Consider the following 22,537-nt stretch of genomic DNA (forward strand, 5'->3'; position numbering starts at 1 on the left):
ATCATAGGTCATATGTTTTAAGGAAAAGGACACATGTTCAATTAAATGAGCTTGAGGGGATCGCTAAGTAAAACACCTCACCATAGGTAGTTCACTCATTTCACACAATTTTGGTGGCTAAAGTGTTTACTCTCGGCTTATGTTCTTGCTTAGGATTACGTTGATTTTGCACGTTCATCCGAGTTCCTCTACTATGCTATATGACTCCGATGATATAAAAAACAGCCTCGAATTGGGGTTGTAATGTGGTTAGAGGGTTAAAGGTACAACAAGGGTTAATAGTTCTAGCGCTAGAAAAACAAAGTTCAAATGGCTTTAGCAAATATGAAGTGATTGAGCTTTTTATTCATCCATTATTCTCTTTTTGGGATGTTTTCTTGAGACGTTTTGATTTAAAGAACTGGGGGATGAAGTTCTCCCCTTTTAGTTCGTCTCTTTTCTTTTCTTTTCTTTTTTTCTGTTTTTCTCTTCTTCCCTTTTTTTTGGATAGTGATGCTCATTCACTTCTTAGCCTTTTGGCTTGCTACTATAATGCCATAAACAAAGAAAAAGCGCTAGAAGAAAACAAAGGCTCAATTTGAGCTTTGCAAAAATTTTGGGTTAAGTAGCAAACCAAGTTGTGGTTTGCAAAAATAGGTTAGAACGAAAGAAAAATCTATAAACTACAAAAATATAGGCTCAAAGGGGCTTCCTAGAGTGGATGAAAAAGAGAAAATAAGGTAAAGAAAAAGGGTTAATTCTAATAAGGCTGATTCATCGTTTATCATCTCAAATCATTGCATGTAGGTTCAACACAGTATTAGGTGCAAAATCTGTAATCTTTCCACAAGTCAAAGCATTCACACAAAAATGTCAAGAAAAAGAGCTTTTTGATGTTCGCTCTTGGGCTCAAATTCAACTCACAATTCTTTGGGTTTCAATTTTGTGTTTACTAGTTCTCCCCAAACTCAAGTTTAACATCACATGCCTTCAATTCTTAAGTTATCTACCTAAGTAATGATTTTAGCATTTCTTCAAAAGTAGGGTCTAAATGCAAACTTTAGCTCATGCTTTTACAGATACAAGGATTGTGTCCTACACCTAAACTAGTTGTCATGCAATCTTAGATTCGGTTCTCAGCCCTCAAGGACAAATAACGAAGTTTAGATTCGAAGGAGGTTCACGGTTTTAGGTCCTAAACATGCAAAACATAAATAAAACCCGAAAAACGCAAAACTAAACTAGACACGACGCAACAAAAATTTAAAAATTATACAATTTTTGTAAGTTTGTCTACCCCTCCTCCTCACACTAAAAATATGCAATAAGTTCCAACATTGCATCACAAACCATAAAGTACAAGTGCAAAAAGTTAGGGTGGAGAAGACAACTTACTGATTTTATCGCAATCGCCAAAAACTTGATTTGCGGTGCCAATTTTTTTTTGTTTTTTTTTATTTTTTTATTTTAAACCTGAAAAGTTTTATTAAAACTTGGGTTGCCTCCCAAAAAGCGCTACGTTATAGTCGGTGAGCTCGACATAGAATTCCCGCCTAGGTATATGCTGACATTCGCGTTAGGAATTCAAATTCCTGAATAAATAATCCGTACCTACAAAACGGATTAAGAGCCTCTAATAAGTTTAATGAAAGCAGGAGGCCGAATTTAAACATATTATGAAAAAGTTTGGTTTGCTCCCTTTTGGATTCTCTTGGTAGGTTGAAGAGAATGAAAACTTCTGAGCATGAAACAAACCTAAACTTTTCTAATTTTTGAGGAAAAGGTAATTGAGATACACAAGTTTTGATTTGATCTTTTATCTCTACCACATGATTTAGAATTTCAGATTTTAAACCGAGGTTGCTTACCGCTTCCGGTTCTTCACTTACCTCGAGTGATGCATGTGATAGTGGACTCTGTTTTACCTTTTTGTCATTCCTCAAGGAGATGGCTTGAGCTGATTCCCTTTGTGGGATTTTTATGTTTTCCTTTATGCCTGGGAGAGCATCTCGGGATTGCTCTCGCATCTCATGGTTTATTTGAGCCAATTGGTTGCTCAAGTCCGTGCAAACCTCCTCGTTGATTGTAAGTCGGGTTGATATTCCTTTCAAAAGGGATAGCACCTCATCTCGTGAGCTAGAGGGTTGTGGAGGAACTTGGCTTGCTTGTTCGTAAGGGAACATTCCCAATTCGTTTTCCCTGTGCTCATCAACAAACCTATTTGGAGGCCTCAACATGTTAGGGTTCCCGTAGGACAGATTTGAGTGTTGAGGTCTCCTCCAATCACTACCATAAAAGCTGTAAGAATTGGGGTTAGAATTATACCTTTGGTGATTACCCACAAAACTTACACTTTCATTGGTGTTGAGGCTCAGTTTCGCCATCAAGATATCCATTTTCTCATTTAAGTCGGCCATGGAGGGATTGGGAGCCTCATTCTCCAGGGCATGAATGTATTGTCTTGATGGGATAGTAAACTTTTGAGCTTGCCACTCGACTTTTTCTTGCCAATTCATTGATCAGAGAATGCTGAGAAAAAGTGAAGTTCTAGCACAAAAGTTGATAAGTAACAGCATACAGATATGAACAAGTATAGAAAAGTATAAAGAAATTATATATCAACAAGTATAGAGAATAAGTATAAAGAATTATGTATAAACAAGTATAAACGATATTAACAAGGATATTCACAAAAAGAATCGTATATAAACAAGTGTATGTATAAACAGGTATATGTATAAACAAGTATAAACGATATAAACAAGGATATTTACAAAAAGAATCGTATATAAACAAGTGTATGTATAAGCAAGTATATGTATAAATAGGTATAAATATGAACAAGTATAAATATAAACAAGTATTAACGGTTATAAACAAGTATAGATAAATAAGTGTAGATGATATTCACAGAGATATTCACAAAGGAATGCCTAAACTAACAAATCGACCTTTGGTTCGATAATGCAGAAGAAACAAATCCCCGGCAACGGCGCCAAAAACTTGACGCGGCCTCGCGCGGTTGTGGAGCGAGGCCGATCTCAGGGATAAGTGTACCCCGTCGTTATCAAGTAATAAATTTCTGGTTAAGTCCAGGTTATCGTCCACAGGATTTATTTCTGCAAGTATCGAGTTACTTGGTTTCAGGTGTTATCTAGGCTTAGGGGGTTTTGAGTTGGTTTTTCTAAGTTAATCTACTCCTAGGTTGAATTATACTATTCCTAGCTAAGTTATCTGATTCTAACTAAGTTATTCTACGCCTAATTAAGTTACTCTACCCCTAATTAAGTTAAACTACTCCTAAGTGATCTTTTACCAATGCAATTATCCGAAGGAACATGAAGGGATACGATGATAATGAAAATAGATTGTTTAAGCAATTGAATTAAAACCTAAGTCACTTGTGTCCGAGGCGATTAACCCGACCTATCCTCCTAAAGTCCCTAGTTCGTGATTCCCTTGTAAGGCCAAAACTAGCTCTAAGGCTCAGCAATTTGGGCTTAATCTTCTATAGGGTCGTCAATCCTATAGGCACTGACTAGGTCAGATTCAGCTCGCAATATGTGCCAACTTGATTTTGGGATTATCGAATGAGTTAAACCAATCAGACAATGCGTAAGATAAAGATTAAAGCATTAAAACAATTGAATGAACAAGAACTATAATATATATCAAAGACGAAAGTATTGTCACGAAGTTACAATGAGCCTAGGATTCATAACATGTATCAGAGGCTAGACAGAATATAAAAGAAGAAAAATCCCTTTCAGGGAACCTGTCTACCAATGCAGGCGTCTTCCTAGGACTTAAGGATGGAGCTTGAGCAATCCTCGGTGAACGGAGCTTCGGAGGTGTCTTCAATGGAGGTTTGAAGGATATGGAGGAGGTGGAGAGGATTTCTCAAGATGAAAAGCTAAGAAAATTATAAAGATAAAAGATACTAATTTACATTGGAAAAACTCTATTTATAGGCGTGGCTCGGCCCTCTTTTTGACCTATTTTCGTGTCCTTATGCAGGTAGGAAGTCGTGGGGTCCGTCGTGGCATCGTGGGGGCGGAATTGGTCTTTTTGACCAATTCCCGCAGGTCTGCTCGCCGAGCAGGGCGAGCTGCTCGGCGAGCAGGCATCCTACTCACCCGAGCAGGCCTCTGGGGGCCTGCTCGGCGAGCAGGCATGGCCTACGGAGGCCCGCTCGTCGAGCATTCTTGCCCGGTATGCCCCCGCGTGCTTGCCGACTGCCGTCGATGCCTTTTTCGTCCGAACTTATACCTGCGCATGTACAGAAACTCCAGATAACATTAGTCCAAAGGCTAAATTGACCCGCCAATCGCTTATTTTGAGCAAACGCTTCGTTTGGTGCGACTTTTGACTGACCAATTAGCTTCAAAAGATAACGGAATTATACTATGCATGCTATTTTGGCCGTAATTGCCTAAATTGGTCATAAAACGAGCCTAAACAGCGAAAAATAAATAAAACGTTTCCAATTCCTAACTAACTCACACAAAAGCATTTAAATGTGAGAAATGCTCGCTTATTAACTAAATAATGCTAAAACCCGTCCTAAAACCGTACCCAAAGATAGGGGTTTTTGACCCCTATCAGATGCCACCAAGAGAGGGCACTCCACTCAAGCTCTATATATCAGCAACCGACGAGTCAATTGGGTATCTACTCGCCCAAGATAATGCAAACCGCCATGAATAAGCCATCTACTACCTAAGCCGAACATTGCTATTAGCAGAGACAAGATATAGTCCAGTTGAGAAAACGTGCTTAGCTCTCTACTTCGCTTGCACAAAGTTGAGACATTACTTGCTCAAAGCAAGAGTTTACGTGATCGCCAGCACAGACTTGATCAAGTACATGCTAAACCAGCCTATCCTCTTAGGAAGAATAGGGAAATGGTCACTAGCATTGGCCGAGTTCACCTTGACATATCTCCCACAATCCTCAGTAAAGGGGAAAGCAATTGCAGATTTTGTAGCCGATCACCCAACCAGTTTCCAATATCCCGAAGAGGCGGAACTTCCAATCTATCTGACACATAAAGAGCCTTGGCAGTTAAAGTTCGATGGTTCGAGCACAGACAGCTCCAACGGAGCAGGAGTAATCATCACAGCCCCATCCGGGACTAAGACGATATTAGCTGTAAACTTGGATTTCGAATGTACAAACAATCAAGCTGAGTATGAAGCTCTGATCATTGGTTTGGAAATCTTAATCGACCTAGGAGCAAAAGAGGTCAAGATTTTCGGAGATTCACAATTGGTCATCCGGCACCTAACAGGAGAATACAAATGCTCAAGTTTATCTCTGTTACCTTATTTCGCATTTGCAATCCAACTTCTGGAAATGTTTGACGAGGTCAGTTTGGAGCATATTCCAAGAAATGACAATTGGGAAGCTGACAAGTTAGCCCAAATCGCTTCTGGAATGAAGATCTCTAAAGAGACAGCATACAAAGTCGTTATCATAAGAAGACAGGGCCATCCTTCCGTGGCGGATAGAGGTGTCCAGTTTGAATCATTCGACATCGATATTAACTTAGCTCAGGATTGGAGGAAACCATTCACCGATTACCTAAATGACCCATCCAAAAAAGTAAAATATTCACTAAGCATTCAATCTCAAAATTACATGTTGATGGCAGGTGATTTGTACCGTAAGAGCTACGACGGAATGCTTCTTAAATGCCTCGGCTTCTCAAAAGCAATGGAGGTCATGAAGCAAGTCCATGAAGGCATATGCGGAGCTCACCAGTCAGGAAGGAGAATGCAGTGGCTTATTAATCGTCATGGGTACTTCTGGCCCATGATCCTACGAGATTGCATCACATATGCGAAGGGTTGCAAGAAGTGCCAATTGTATGGCCAAGTCCAACGGGTGCCCTCAGAAGAATTACACTCAGTTGTGAAACCATGGCCTTTTAGAGGATGGGCTATCGATCTAATTGGGAAAATATTTCCAGCTTCATCAAAAGGCCATTGTTTCATCATAGTCGCCACAGATTACTTTTCCAAGTGGGTAGAAGAAGCACCAATGAAGCAAGTCGGCCAAGCACAAGTAATCCAGTTCATTAAAGAGAACTTAATTCATAGATTCAGAATTCTAAAATCCATTACCACGGATCAAGGAACCATGTTCACAGGCGAAGATATGAATGAGTTCGTGGAAGAGTACGGGATTAAATTGATTCATTCCACTCCATTTTATGCACAAGCGAATGGTCAAGCTGAAGCGTCCAACAAGATTCTGATCCAAATCTTGGAGAAGATGCTAGAAGAAAATCCTAGGGAATGGCATAAAATTCTCTCTGAAACACTTTGGGCTATGCGAACGTCTAAAACACGAGTGACTGGAGTAAGTCCGTTTTTCCTAACGTTTGGTCATGATGCAGTAATACCATTAGAAGTCATCGTGCCCTCATTGCGAGTGATGCGTCATAATGACTTGGAGCCGGACAATTATGTGCAAGCCATGAGCATGGAACTAGAAGATTTGGACTACGAAAGGCAGAAAGCGCTCGATTGCATGATGATCCAAAAGAAGAAAGTGGAAGACGTGTACAACAAGAAAGTGAAGAAGAAAAGCTTCAGAGAAGGCGAGCTAGTATGGAAGCTAATTCTACCAATCGGGACGAAGGACCGTGAGCTTGGGAAGTGGTCACCCAACTGGGAAGGACCATTTCAAATCCACAAGGTGCTTCCCGGGAACGCATATTGGTTGAAGAGCATGGGCGGAGAACCACATAGGAGATACATTAACGGCAAATATTTGAAGAAATATTTTCAAAGTATGTGGGACGTAATTAACGTAGGAACCAACGAGAGCGTCTTGCACCGCACGGGGCGTAGCTTATAACGCGCGGAGCAGCCAGCCCGTGAGATGTAGAAGAAGCTCAACTACGCGCGGCGTACGCTAGAGACGCCACGCGTAAAATGCATCAATAAGACGCTTCAGGTTCAGGAGCACGAATACGCGGGGCGCTCCTCCAACACGCAGGGCGTAAATCAGGCACGCATAGAAGTCATACGCTAGAAGCTCAACTACGCGCGGCGTAACACCAGAGACGCCACGCGTAAAACGCACCAACAATGCACTTCAGGTTCAGGAGCTCCAATACGCGGGGCGCTCCTCCAATACGCAGGGCGTAAATCAGGCACGCATAGAAGTCATACGCCAGAAGCTCAACTACGCGCAGCGTAACACCAGAGACGCCACGCGTAAAACGCACCAACAAGGCGCTTCAGGATTAGGAGAACAAACACGCGGGGCGTAGCCAGACCTACGCGGGGCGTACTATGTTTCTCGACATTAACAGACAGAAAAATAGATAACTAGCAAATGTTCAGGAGGCAATCAGCTCGTAAAATAATGTCCGTTTGCGCTACATAAATAAATGAATGAAAGAATGAGCGTACATGGTCGCAAACTCAAAACAAAAAGGGAAAGTACAAGCAACCCATGAACGTACCTCACGGAAACAAACAAAAATCAGGCTTTGGGTATTTCGCCCAAGATTCACAAAGTTTGGAGGCAGCCTCTCTGTGTTGCTCGCTCTGTCGGTGCCATTCCAACATCTCGTCATAATGATTGGCCAATCGATCTTTCTCACGGCCCAGCTCTTCCTCTATCCGCGGGAAACAAGCTCTAAACCCGGAACTGGCTCTAACCATTTCCGCTTTAGACGCTCGAGCTTCAGCCACCTCCTTCTCTAATACCAAAAGACGCTCCTCTACAGCTGCAATTTTGGCTAACCGTTGCCTATCCGCTTCTTCAGCGTCAACCAAAGCATTAAATTTCTTGCTATAGGACTCAAGCTCCGCCATGTTCGATCTAACCCGAGCTGCAAGACCCGCCGCCACATTTTTCTCAGTAACATAGGACTGATAGCAAAACAACACATGGTTCTTGGCAGATTTCAACGGCCCAGTCTTGAAGGGATGAGCACACGCACCCATCATAAGGTCAAAATCAGTCATTGCCCTTTCCATACGGGTGGGAGTCCAGGAGTCAAGAGGAGAAGCGACGAGCTTACTAAGATTGGCACGAGCGTCACTCAACGAGTTATCACTAGGCAAGGATGAATCAGCTACAGCAGTAGACGGTCCTTTCAAAAATGAAAAATCCAAGCCGGCAAAAGGATTATCAGCTTTAAGACCGACAGGGGCCAACAAAGGACGCACAAGAGCTGATTCCTGCCATATTTCAGCAATGCAATCAATCAATCTAAACAATTTATCTCAAGCATGGCTCATAAATAACAGATTAGCAAGATCATACAAACCTGAGACAATGGTGCAAGAACCAGTCGGTTCAGGGAAGATGCGGAAGGAAGATGGGTTCGTGCCGAAAGTTGCAATGGAGTCATACCCACCCCAGTCGAGTCCTCATCAAGGGACAAGGTGCCAAGCGAAGACGTCAAGTTCCAATGTTCCCCCAGTTGATCCAGTGTTTCATCCTCAAAACCGAAGTATAGGCCTTCGTCGGAGTCCTCTTCTTCCCTTTGTCTCATGGAAGGCCCTGCAGCAGTAGCCACCCGCTCTCCCTCATCCATCATAACTGCCTTTCCTTTTCCCTTGTCATTGGTGTCAAGCACATTCGGAGCTAGGAAATTCGGATTGCTGTCCTTCCCTGAGCTACCGCTTGAGTCTACAAAAAAAAAGAGTAATAATGAAAAAAAAAGAAGAAAATATATATACATATATATAACTAAATAAAAGAACTTACCAACAGGTGGGATACAATGCTGGAAAACGGTCTCCCACCAAGCATCAAACGAAGGTTGATCCGATCCAAGCAGAAGTGGTCCCTGATCATATCCTGCATCCAGAACCGCAGCCGCTATATCTTCATCACTAGCCCCACACCGCTGAGAAGGGGTAGGAAATGGGAGTTGCCCCGGGATAGATTGGAAAAAGCCTAACTGACGTGCCCAAAGACAGGGTGCATATAAGGTCAAACCAGGGTTTGATGAGCGAGAGATTCTGGTTCGGTTCACCCCATGGTGTAACCGACGTGTCGCACATACCGTCATCCACCATTCAGCACCTTCATGGGGGGCAGCAGACAAGTAAGAGAGAGCCCAAGATGGTAGACACGAGTTATCCTTTTCCCAAAAAAGAAACAGCTTGTTATGAGTAGATGGCACTAAAGTACGAAGAAATCGCACAACCACACTAACAGCCAGACTCAAAGAGCTGTAGCAAAGGTCCACGCCAAGATGCCCCGAAGTCTCCATTGACGATGCGGTGGCCAAATGAGGAAAATAGATAAAAAGCCACAGCTGCAACAGCCATAAACCACCTCTAGGTTTTATGAATGGTCTATCCTCAATAGTAAGAGCTAGGCGGTGGAATGTTAAGGCCAACAACATGGTGCCAAGAGCTAAACGACGGCCCAAAGCCAGAGCCTTAGCAATGATCAATATTTCTGCAGTAGGTCTGAGGCCTAACGGCTCAAAGATATAATTGTTAAGCATCATCCACAAAAAATGCACATGATCCTCATCATCCAACTCCCTCTTGTCCAATTTCCTTCTGATCATTTGGACATACGTCCCGGCCTCTTTGGATAAGATAGCCTTCACTTCAGGGAACGCATTTGTCTCGACACAACTCGGGACTTCCTCCCCGATAATAGGCAACCCCGTCAAAGCAACTACATCGCGTAAAGTGATAGACATGGGACCCAACGGAAGGATCAACGAGTTACATACCGGCGACCAATAATTCAGCACCCCCTCCAGTACATTCACACAAGGAGTAATTTCATGACGGGTCAAACGAACAAAATCCCTAATACCAACTTGGTCCCAAACACTCGCATATCTTGGCTCTAAGCGATCTACAAGGTCATTCCATCCAATGTAACAGCGAGGGAATATCATCCCTTTCTTACTTGCAGGAAATTGATAAGTTTTTCTATGGAGGGCCAATTCGGTAGAACTACTCATGGGATAAGGGGGCAAAGGGGAGTTATTCGCAGCAACAGGACTAATAGTAAAGACACTATCCTGAAATTGAAGTATAAACACGATCAATTAAAGCCTATGGATGCTACCTTCAAATACATGATCAGGAAATTGCAAAATTCATTGGAAATTACCTCCTGCAAGCCAAGTGTTATGCCTAAACGAGAATCAGCACGAATGGTGTCAGAATATGAACACGCAGCTGAGACAGACAGATACCAATTTCAGCAATACAATCTCACTCACATGTGGTAGTTCTTACATTGAATTCCAATTCAATTTATCAGCTTTTCAATGAATATAATTCTACATATACAAAAGCAAAAGAAACAAAGAAAGAAAATAGAGAAGGAAAATAGTTTGCATACCCATGTTTGAAAAGATTGAGAGCTTGATTCTGAATGTTCTTGAGCCTTGGGAAAGAAAATGACAGAAACAAAAAAAAAGGGAATAATAAAAGAGGAAGAAGAGTTGTAGACAGATTAAGATGGAGAGTACCAAGGAATTCAAATTCTAAAAAATCCTACAGGATTCTTTTCTCCATTATCTTAAAAAGAGAAAAGATTTAATAAAACTTCTTTTGTACATAAATTTTATTTTTGCTAATTCATTTATGCACAAAAGAAGGAGGCAATTGTTGGCCCAAATAAAATAAATTTTATTATATATATATATAATGCTCGGGTTTAGATTTTAGGATATAGTTTACATTTTATCTGGAAAATAATAAAATAAATAAATAAAAATATTCGTAAACGTACCTCAAACACGCGGGGCGTGTATTTCCATACGCGGGGCGTATACCACACATCCGAAGGCATCTTCAGAGACTCCTTTACGCGGGGCGTGTCTTCCTATACGCCACGCGTAAAATGCATCGACAAGGTGTTCCAAGATCAGGAGCACAAACACGCGGGGCGTGCATTCTCATACGCGGGGCGTGCCTTCTTACGCGAAACGTAACATCAGAGATGTCACGCGTAAGCTTTAGCAATAAGGTGCTCCAGGATCAGGAGCACCAACACACGAGGCGTACATTTCCATACGCGGAGCGTATACCGCGCATCCGAAGACGTTCCGCTTTAGAGACTCGTTTACGCGGGACGTACCTTCCTATACGCCACGCGTAAACACCATAACAAAACGCACAAGCTTTAGGAGCCGCATTACGCAGGGCGTAGGGGCGTGTCCTCTCTTCCGGCAAGCAGTTAGCAGCAGTTAGTGGAAGTTGAGGAAGTTAAGTTAGTTGATGATGTGGCAAGTTAGTGGTGAGTTAATGGATAAATAATTATCAAAATACCACTAAATAATTACCAAAACGCCACTCCAAAAAACTATAAATAGACCCCCTCCCCTTCATAAAAAATCACTCACTCAACACACAAAACCCTCTCTCAAAGCTCCAATGCTTAGTCTCTAGTCCCTTTAGTTCTTAGTTCTTCAAGTTCTTCAAGTTCTTCATTTTTCTTAGCTTCAATTCCTTCTTTAGCTCTCCTTTAGCCTTAATTTAGTTCCAATAGCCTCTTTCCAAGTTTTTTCAATTCAATCTAGCACTCCCAAGCTCTTAATTTGCCAAATTCTTAGCTAGAACTCTGTTTCCAAATTAATTTTCCAGATTCGTCCATTTATTTTCAAAGCCCTATTTCGTCCATTTAAAGTCATTTTTTGCTTTCAATCCCTTCAACAAAGTTGTTTCTGACGTCCTGAAGTTCGATTTAGTGTATTTATTTTCCCAATTCCATGTTCAGAAACTCTATTTACAAGCCGATCTTTCCAGCCCAAATTCTTTTAGATACTCTGTTTCCAGAATTTTCCAGATTCGATCAGTTATTTTCAACTCCCAATTTCGTCTACTTAGCATCCGTTTTAGCCTTCGATCCCTTATAGAAGTTTGTTCCTGACCTCCTGAAGTTAAATTTAGCCTATTTACTCGTCCAATTCCGTGTTCTTAAGCGCCCAAACGAACCTCCCGAAGTTGAAGGTTAAATCTGCCCCATTTGCCTACCACACGTTTCGACATTGCAAAGAGCACATACCGTACGGGCCCGACCGGCTGCAGCTCTCCGAGAACCTCGCACCAATACCAAAATTCAACGTCAATCCGAGATAGCTATTGTGGCTCCGAGTTTGTTGTTGAATTCCAATTTATTTTATCGCATTTCAATTCTTTGTATTGATTTATTCATTCTAATTCAATTGATTACCTATATGTTTAATATAGAGATTTCTCAATTGTAATTCATCTCATTTTAATGCTTATTTTGAACACATGTATTCAAACACTTATTCATATCAATAAAATACCAATTTTCCCAAAATCTCGTGTCAATTTCGTACTTTCAATTCCTTTATTTTACCCATCTTCAATTTATACGCTTAGTTTAAATAAAAACAATTAATCTCGCAAAGTTTGTATAACGGCGCGAGAGACCCAAGAGGGACTTTTTCAATCCTTGCGTCCCTCGCCAATCGCTTCGCTTTAGAATTCATGTTTTCGGCGCGCAAATTCCATAAACTTAATCATTTTAATTGAGAAATAATCTTCTCTGACATGTCCGCACCCTAACCACACGTGATAAGGTTGAAATTAGCATATTTCGAAAATATCGCTAACAGGTTCATATTTAAGAAACAATATATGAAAAGGCATTGAAATTGAAATTGAAATTGAAATTGAAATAAAAATAAAAATAAAAATAAAAAGAAAAAGAAAAAAGAAAAAAGAGTAGTATGGTCTTGACCAAAAGCCAAAAGGTCGTTAACTTGACCTGAAATAAATTTGGTTGTTTTTTGACTCTAGAAATAGCCAAATACATTGCTTTTTATTTCAATTAGATGCATTTCATACAAACCCCTTTTTTGTTTTAATTAAATGCTATTTAATTAATTCATCATCATCATTTACATATATATATATTAAAACAAAGGAACTTTATTAACGTAATTACATTAGTATGCATTAGAGTCTTAATAATACTAGGCTTAGAATACAAAAAAAATAGGTCTGGCCAAAGTTATAGCGGCACCAGCAAATGCATGAGCCATCACGTTGGCAATCGTTTTGACAAAAATGACAAATACATTGGAACACCTAGAAAGAAAGAGTTGAGAAATACTGATGATGACAGAGCCAATTTAAAGAGGGTTGTGGTGCATGAATGAATTCATTGGTCTACTTCCGCCGCATATCCATTTCGATCACCACGTTAGAGAAGTCGTGCTCATGATAAATAATAGTGCCCGATGGAGGTCTGACGCTTCTGTTAGCCTTGGAGGAAAAAGTCTTTGTCGCAAAATCTCGGACAAAGGTCTCATTATTATTATTATGGAGAATACCACCCAAAACGATAAAATTGCTAGGAATATGGCATGCTGCATCAATATTTAGCTTCAAAGAATTATCGTTGAATACTATGGAAAACAACATCGTAGTCTTAGTAAATTGTTACAAGAAATCGCTGCTTAGTTTAACGGCAGTGAACAGAACAAGAAAGAAACTTTCCTAATAACAGATATCACTGACACCAAATTTCTCACAATTGCATGCAATATCATTTATAAGAATTTTTTTTTATATAATAATGAGAATTTACACTCTACACACTATTAGAAAAAAAAATCCATCAATGTCATTTATCAATTTTATTATAGAGAAATTCACATTTCATCAAGTTAATATACCATGTTAATATAAGTTAACTTTTCAATAAATTAAAGTACAATACATGTCGCATATTACCTTATTTACAATGTGGTTAAAAAACTTGTCAACATGAATCTGTAGTTGGTATGATTTCCAATTAAAAGATTTGAGTAAATTTTTTATTAAAAATTTAAGATCTGTTTGACTATTTGCTGATAGCCGTTCGAAAAGGGTGTTACATATTTACCGTTTGACTATTTGTTGTTTATCGTTTGACTAAAGTAATTTGTAAAGTTACATGTTTTAATTGTTTTAAGGTTTTAATTGTTTTAATGATAATAATTCTGAATTATAAACCTCTACGGTTGAAAAGGTTGAAATCACATAGTAATTTTTTATAATTTTCCTAAATAAAAATAATTGGGTGAAAATACATATAAATGGGAAGTTGGTGGGAAATTTGCAGTGGATTAAGTTGACAAAACAAAACCTAATTCTCTCACTACCTTTCCACCTTTCCCTTTAGTTGCCTCATACCAGACCTCATCACCATCAGATTTTTTGACACGCCTTTTTTTTTTATTTTAATTTTAATTTCGACGGTCCTCAGGCATTGAAATACTTCATAATTAACATTATTCTTAATCCTCAATTAATTTTAAGAGATTAAAAGTGTCCGTTTATTTTACTTCATTTTTGCTGTTTGAAAAGGCTGCTATTTAAAAAAGCTCACTGCTTTTATAAAAAGCTATTTTTCGATTATAAAAAGTAAACATGAGATTGAAAAACAGCAACCAAACACCCTGTAATTATGTTTTTCTTTTCTTATATATATTAGTATTATGCAATTGAAATTCTAGAGTTCTAGAGAGGTGTTAATGTTTCAGTCGAATTGTGTGGTGTATTTATGTACTTTTCATCAGTTTGACCACTCGATCCAAATTAAAATAATTTGAAGAGTCATAGCTTCTAGATTATTAAATTTCATTATCTATATATATAAGCAAACACCCATAATTGGGTTTTTGGAAGATATATATATATATATATATATATATATATACATAAACCAGCAAATTGGGTTTTCTGGGGTTGCTTTAAAGATTTTCATGTGGAGTTGCAGAAAAATTTGTCCCCGTTGAAGCTGAAGCAGAAATTTTATTAACAAGTTCAGGTATGTATATATATATATTAATTTTAGTTATCTTTTTTCTTTTAGAACAATGATTTTGATTCTTTACCCTTAATTAGTTCTTCATCACCATACTTGTATCTTTTAAAGATTCTTAAAGTGCTAAATACATTTAGAGTCTCTGTTTTGCTACTGCGGCGCATAGGGTCGTACATGTGGCCTCCCCAGCTACCTGCCGACCGGGAACCACCCTTGAAATCGTTTTGTCCCAGTCATGTAATTTTATCTTTTTGGGGTGCAATTTGTATTTAACATATAAGGATATAATTATTTATTTTATTTTATTATTACGATGGAGGCTAACCGTTGTTTGGGAGGAGGTTAATGGAAGTAATGGAAGGTTAAATAAGTTAATTTTATTTTGGGAGTTGTTTTTTTTTTAGAGTAAATGGAGGTTAATGGAAGTTAAATGTTTACTTCCTTTAACCTCCAAACTCTAACCTTCAAATTTGGGGTTAATGGGAGTAACGTTAAGTTTTTAAACTCCCAAACGAAATTAAACGTTTAACCTCATTTACATTATATAAACTCCTAAACAAGGTTAATTTTTAACTTTCTTTTCCATCACTTTCCTTCCCGTCTTTTCCTTTCCCTTTCCATTACCTCCTTTAACACTTACATCCATTAACCTCAAACTTTCAAACAAAGATTAAAAAATACCAGTTAGGTTTTAGTAGGGTAAACAATGATATAATCAATTCAAACCGAGATAATTAATAGAAATAAGGTGCGATAATTATCTCGCGTGTCAGAATTGAATGAAAAACATGTAAAAGAATAAGAAATCAAGTTCAATCCAAATCGGGTTAACTTTTTTTTTTTCTTCCACTCTTAACAATATAAGAGTCTTTTGTTTTATATACTGTTTGCTGTTGTTAACAGTTTGTTGTTTGTCATTGAAAAATACTACTTTTCTAAAAAGCAAGAGATTTCCGCTTTTGTAAAATGCTATTTTTTACAAACAAGAACTCTTAACCAACCACTTAAAACTTTCCATTTTGAAATGAAAAGGGTAAACATGAGCATCAAAAGTAACAACCAAACACCCTCTAAGATTGGTTCTGCCATCTTGTGTACCAATTCTATGATGTGTTTTGCTGCATATATTAAAATTCAAACTCAAAATATTTAGTTTAATTAATTTATATCTCGTACCACTCAAATCAATCTTAATTAATCAATCGTGGTGTCTTCTGTTTAATACTATAATATGTGAATTAAAAAAGAAAGTTCTTTACTTGCAAAGAAGTTATGCTATATATGTGAAGTAAATAGAAGTGCTTTTAAAAAAGTATAGTGCATGTAGCCATATGATACATGAATATGAAACAGAAAAAGAAATATCTTTTTAAAAGATTGACACTTAAGCTAAATTTGCTTTTCTTTAATTTTCTTTTATGATGTGAAGCTTCTATATATATATATATTAATATAGCTCAACAATCCCAAAACTACACCATTAAAATGAATAACTTCTCTCTCTGAGTGTTCTTCATTAGGTTGAGTTTTAAGAGCTTCTTTGATGGGTTATTGTTTACTTAATTATGAACAATTTTTCTAATTTATTTAATTAATTTTATCTTCGACAGGTTATTATTAGAGATGATGGGGTGTAGAAATAAATTTCAAAAATTTCAACTTGTACCATTAATATTCTTGCTCATCATTTTGGACTCCAGTTTATTAATTGCAGGACAAACGGTCTTAACTTCTCATCCAGGTAAGCTTTTTTCTTCTTTTCTTTTTTTTTTTCAAAATAAATGGGCTGAGAATTCTCATTTTATTTCTTCATCTATTCATGCATTTTGATTATTGCAGACAATTATTTTCCATTTTCTATGATTTTATTATTATTATAATTATTACTTTGATGTTTCATTTTTTTTGGTTCATTAAGTCTTTGATATTTTATTTTGATACATTATACCCCTGATCATTTAGTTTTGGTCTAATTAAGTCTTTGATGGAAAAAAAAAAGTAATTTTGAACATATAATTCAGTTAACAAATTATTATTCATTGCATCTGTATTCGAAATTTGTACTTTTTCACTGTTTGAAAGCAGTTTTAGATATTTGACGCGATTATATGGAAACTATAAAAACCTTAATTAAAACTGTAAAAAATATATATTTTAATAATTTCAAATACAGATGAAGTTAATAATATCTTTTAAACAGAATTACATTTTACAACTTACTAATTTGATTATTAAGGGTTTAATGAAACAAAAAATAAATGATTAAGAATTTAATGTATCAAAATAAAAGATTAAGGGTTTAATGAACCAGTTGTAAAAAAGAAAAAGGTTTAATAAATCAAAAAAATGAAAAATCAAGGGTTTAATAATGATTTTTGCCATTTGTAAAGTAAATGATCATTGATTTCAATCAAAACTGTATTTCTAAGACTACAAGTAAACGTCAATTGGGGCACGTGCTCCACTTGCAAGTTTGATTTATTCAAAGGAGCCAAAAATAAAAAATAAAAAATTATTCAATTTCATTGATTTTCACTTCTCCTTCCTAAAACCTACCATATAAATTTGAAAATTTCCCACGACGAAATGAAATATTAATAAAATAAAGGAGCGAAAACGAATTAAGTTAAGCATTAAGGATTACTTAAGTAGCAAGCAAATATAACAGGGTAAAATACAACAAAACCCCTCACGTTTTGTCAAACAAATACGTGCAGAATTTTTTTTTTTTTTTTTTTTTTGTCAAAACGGTGGCTGAGTTTTCTGTTTTGCTAAAAATAATGATTTTTTTAGTTTGACACTATAAAATAACGGTCAACGATTTTAAAATGAAATTTTTTAAGAATTAAAGTTATATAGTATCAAATTTTTTGTTTTTCAAAATTACTTTCTCTTTTCATCAAACTAACACTTAAATGATCTCAAAATTATAGAGTTTTTGATTTTTTTTTTTTTTAATTTTGACGTCTTCAAAAGTCATTTTAGTTTTGAGGTCTTTGTTTTAACAAAACGAAAAAACCTCAATTGCAAACGAAAACCTTAATCCTTGTTTGCAAAAAAAGTACCTCTAAACTGTGAAATCACAGAGGTTGTTTTCATCATGTACATAATTGCATACTTATGTTCTTGTTAAAGAAAATATTAATATGTACAGTTAATTATTTATTAGTTGGGTTGTAGATTAATTAATATGATTATTTAGTAATAATTTTGGACTGTTTAAACTCAGGAACAGATTTACTTGAGATAAGCAATGGTACACAATCAGATGAGACAGTAAGAGTGGATCCTCTTGACAATTTAAACAAATATAGAGGAGGATATGATATCACCAACAAACACTATTGGAGTGTAATTCTCTTTTCTTTTCCTTTCCATAATTATATATATATATATATATAAATTAATATATCACCAATCTCTAAATTTCACCTAAAAAAATCGATTCAACTCGTAACTTAAAAAAAGTCTCATTAGTCTCGTAAATACTTTTAAAATGATATTATTAACCCTAAATGCTATAAGAGTAGAGGGGGCTTGAGCCCATGTCTCTGGCCGTCAGAACTATGCCATATTATTGGTCCCTTATTGTAATAACCCGGTCTAAAGTGGGTTAGTATCGGGATAGAAAGTCTAAGCAAGGAGCGGTCCTAAGGGATATCGATGTGAACAGGAATGAATTGAATCCCACATCGGAAAAACAGAGAGAGTGATTGAGGCTTATTAGTAAATGAGAATCCAACGCACTTTAAAATCATGAGATCCAAGGTGTTGGATTTGAACCAAAGCGGACAATATCTACATAGTTTAGGGCTAGATGTTACACTTATTATCGGTGGTTCCGGTTCACAATCTTCCGTGAATAAAAAAAAAATTAAGTGAGTTCGATTTAGCAAAATATTTTTATGCATACATGTATAAAATTGGCTCTCCGAGCAAAACACTCATGTATTCGCCATTGTACAAGAGTAATGGGATATTTGCACAAATTGAAACGTGTATAATTTTAAGTAGGTTTAGGAGATCGATAGATCACCTTAATCAAGTTTAACGGATAAATATAGATTACTTAAGCTGGCTATTTGAGAAAAAAAAAAGGCAAAACATATAACTTGATCCTTGCATTTATCACAATTTTTCAAAATGTTCTTGGTCTAATTATTTTGTCCAATTGTGTCACAGTGTCACGGTGAAGTGGTTAATAAAGGGTTAAATTTTGAAAGAAAAAGAGTGCATAGGCCAAATTTATCAAATAATAAACTTCAAGGACCAATTCATTCCAAAATTAAAAAAATTTATAAATTAATCATTTTTCATATATTTAATATGAACTTGTATTGTTTGGCAGTCTACTGTATTTACTGGAATTTACGGTTATGCCATTGCTGTCCTCTGGCTTTTGACTGGAATAATACTTGGAGGAATTCTACTTGCAAAAAATTACTGCTGTAAAACCAGACGGAAAGAAAACCTGAAGAAAAATTCACCTTGCCATAAGCAATGTTACCTATGGCCTATTCTCTTGGCAATTTTATTCACCATCCTAGCAATGTAAGTTTTCTTAACCCCATTTTACACTCAATTTGATGCCAGACCCCACAATTTCTGACACGAGAACACGAATTATGCAGAACTGCGACTGGATTAGTCCTTGGAGGGAACCGAAAATTCCATTCGAGAGCGAAAACTGTAGTAGACATCATCATTGACACAGCAGATAATGCATCAGTAACTATATATAACACAACAGGAGCTATGAAAGAAATAAGAGATAATCTGGATTCATCTAATGTTACTTCTGGTCAAGCTTCTAGTTTTCTTACTGATACATCACAGACTCTTGATGATCAAGCTAATGACATTGCGAGACAAGCTCGAAAAAACAGGCGTTTGATCGATAAGGGTCTCAAGATAGTGTAAGTTTTTGCTCTCGCTGGTATCAGAGTCTCTTAGACCAGAAGGTCTCGGAGTTCGGACCCTAACAGTTTACCTACTTTACAGTTGAACATTTATATTTTTTTTTACAGTTTTTACCTCTTCTGCAGGTATATAGTTACAGCAGTAATTATTTCCTTGAACCTGGTTGCTCTCATAGCTCTTTCAGGTATATAAGTACTTTCCTTGTCAATCCTAGTTCTTAAAGGAATTAACTTGAAACTACAGTAAAGTCTTTGTACAGGAATACTCTATATATAGGAATAAACTCTATTTTGTTATAAAAAAAACTCGGTCTCAACTTGGTAATAACCTCTATGACCAAACTCTATTTAGCAATAACCTCCCAATTGTTATACAAATAGCACGGTCCCAAGTGTATTCTTATGTACAGGTTTTACTGTAGTTGAAACTAGCTGAAACTAGCTTAAACTAATCGAAACTACTTGAAACTTCAATTTGATTGAATTTGGATTCTTTTTTTTGCAGTATGTGGAACTCTGAGGATAAAAAGAGCTCTTAATTGGTAAGTATAGAGCAAATTTATTGCAGTCTCGGACCGAATAATCGGATTTTTACTTACGAAAAAATTGTAATTTTGCATTTGTTTCTCATGATTTCTTCTTCTTGCAGGCTTATTGTATTGTGTTGGATCCTGACTGCTCTCTGTTGGTTTTTCTTTGGGTTGTATTTCTTCTTAGGAGAGTAAGTTCAAGTTCTTCCATTTTCTTAGTTTCCTTGTATAAATAGTTGAGTGAAATTGACACATTTGTAGTTAATTACCACAACCACGGTAGGCGGACAGAGGGGTTGGCGCAATTCTCTGCCAGTCCGCCTACTGTATGACGTGCAGACCAATATCAATTCGCGTACCACACAGGCAGACTGATATATAAGTCTGCCTGTGTGACAGGCGGACTGATATTGCTTCGCCTGTCTCACAGGCAGACTGAAATTGGTCAGCTTATGTGACAGGTGGAGTGATACAAAATTGCCCCAGTCTACTTGTCCGCCTTCGTGACTAGCCACAAACGTGTCAAGTTCCCAATAGTTGTATTTCGAAAAAAACGAGAAGTGGAGTTTCCTGTTGATAAATATACAAAAATTTCAGGTTCTCAAGTGATACATGTACAGCTCTAGAAAACTTCCAAATCAATCCTTACAACAATAGCTTGAGTGAAATCCTTCCTTGCGACGAATTACTCGAAGCAAAGTCCGCCTTAACGGATGTGAGCGCAGGGATCTACAACATTGTTAATCAGGTACATTCTTTCTGTCATTCATAAATTTCGATTTCAATTAACCCCCTATGTTACATAGTAGCATTTTCGCATTTCGTGTCTGTTTCTGTTTCAGTTGGGTTTCCATTTTCTTGCTATGTTTTCCGGTGTCTGTTTCCGTGCAACATAGATTAAACCTGTCAGATTGATAGCTAATTGATGCTACTTTTCTACTGACAGGTGAACGAAAACATAACAATAGTACAAGTATGCAACCCTTTCGCAGGGCCACCGGAGTATCAATACCAAGCAGATAACTGCCCTTCAAATTCAATCCGAATTGAAGACATTCCGAATCTCTTGGAGCCGCTTACATGTTCGGGTCCATGTAATGATGGAGAATTCATACCAATGAATGATTTCAGGACAATGCAGAGTTACACAACTTCTCTTCAGAACCTTTTAGACGCGTACCCGGGTATGGAAAGCCTGATAGAATGTCAATCTGTGAAGAATGCATTTTCCGAAATCCTGACAAAACATTGCAAGCCATTGAAGAAGTATGTTCGGATGGTTTGGGGTTCAATGTTGTTTCTGTCATTAAACATGGTGTTTCTGGTCCTGATATGGACTATTCTAGCTCGCCACGAGCACGAAAAACATTCTTCAGATCATTCTGTTAAACCACATTCTTCATCTGCTGCTCAAAATGAGATTGAATCTGAAGAAACACAAGTTGTCCAAGATAGCTCAAAGCATAGTTTAGTTTAGTTTAGTTTAGTTCAGTTCACAACGCAGACTGAGTTTGTGACGAGAGATTTCCCCAACAGGCGCGACATTTTTATTCGGTATTTATTATATACTCCTCTTCCTGGAAGTTCAATGGATTTTCAAGGGAAGTTTATAATAGAATGAAGAATGCAGGATTCAGAAGATAGATACAAAGAAGTCAAGATATAGATTGTATTGTATAGTTAGATATACAAAGAAAGGAAGATTAATCTTTGGAGAGGTGGTGAAAATTGAGGATAAGATTATTTCATTGATTTAGTATAAGATTACAGGCAGGGGATCAACCCCATTACATATATGTAAGAAATATGAAATCAATAATAGCAAGAATATCCATTTATATGGACTTTGATGTAAATATTGGTGTGCAATATATTTATGATTTTTTCAATGAGTTATTCTAGATTATATCACATCCATTTCTTGAATAATCTTTAATACAAGATTTTGTCCCCTTAAAATCCCCAGTCATGGGCTCCAGATCGTAGGGGAACTCTAGCTCACCGAGATCCATCGATCAGCCATGTTGTTCACCTCCCGACCACCCGTTGACACAAGGGGAAGGTAATCCTACTCTCCGCAAGTGCATATTCTTCCATCATCACTTCAATGGCCTCGAGTTCGATAAGATCTTCAGGAATGAGGCCTCTCCTTTGAAGGTGCTTTGTTAGCTTATTCTTCTTCCGTCCCTATAGACGAGTGACTCGCCACATTGAGTACATAAACCACCTGTTCTCAAGATAGTTGTCAATCAGCTCTTCATAATCTTGTTGAGGCTCTGATACTACACCACCCAACCATTCCACCAACGTGTGCTCTCG

General features: G+C 37.3%; 1 protein-coding gene across 3 annotated transcripts; it reads left to right on the forward strand.

The window, feature by feature from the left end:
- Positions 1 to 14,486: 14,486 nt before the first annotated feature.
- LOC136224303 (uncharacterized) lies at positions 14,487 to 22,110 on the forward strand. 3 transcript variants are annotated; one of them, XM_066012598.1, is made up of 10 exons: positions 14,487 to 14,772; positions 16,380 to 16,510; positions 18,005 to 18,120; positions 19,118 to 19,320; positions 19,401 to 19,685; positions 19,815 to 19,873; positions 20,194 to 20,230; positions 20,338 to 20,409; positions 20,816 to 20,966; positions 21,165 to 22,110. In XM_066012598.1, exons 2-10 carry the CDS (start codon positions 16,393 to 16,395, stop codon positions 21,693 to 21,695), a joined length of 1,572 nt encoding a protein of 523 aa, XP_065868670.1. In that variant the 5' UTR covers positions 14,487 to 14,772; positions 16,380 to 16,392; the 3' UTR covers positions 21,696 to 22,110. The 3 variants fall into 3 exon arrangements, with proteins under 3 accessions (XP_065868670.1, XP_065868668.1, XP_065868669.1); XM_066012596.1 differs by having other exon boundaries at positions 14,488 to 14,772; positions 17,999 to 18,120; XM_066012597.1 differs by lacking the exon at positions 14,487 to 14,772 and adding an exon at positions 16,231 to 16,289 and having other exon boundaries at positions 17,999 to 18,120.
- The last annotated feature ends 427 nt before the right edge of the window (positions 22,111 to 22,537 follow it).

This window comes from Euphorbia lathyris, chromosome 3 (genome assembly GCF_963576675.1).
Source record: "Euphorbia lathyris chromosome 3, ddEupLath1.1, whole genome shotgun sequence".
Taxonomy (NCBI): domain Eukaryota; kingdom Viridiplantae; phylum Streptophyta; class Magnoliopsida; order Malpighiales; family Euphorbiaceae; genus Euphorbia; species Euphorbia lathyris.

What these genes read in the sequence shown, in the direction of transcription:
- LOC136224303 (XM_066012596.1), top strand. Translation starts at nt 16,393, where the DNA reads ATGATGGGGTGTAGAAATAAATTTCAAAAATTTCAACTTGTACCATTA. An exon ending in GGTCTTAACTTCTCATCCAG is followed by an intron (nt 16,511 to 17,998) that starts GTAAGCTTTTTT and finishes GTTTAAACTCAG; the next exon opens with GAACAGATTTACTTGAGATA. An exon ending in GATAAGGGTCTCAAGATAGT is followed by an intron (nt 19,686 to 19,814) that starts GTAAGTTTTTGC and finishes CCTCTTCTGCAG; the next exon opens with GTATATAGTTACAGCAGTAA.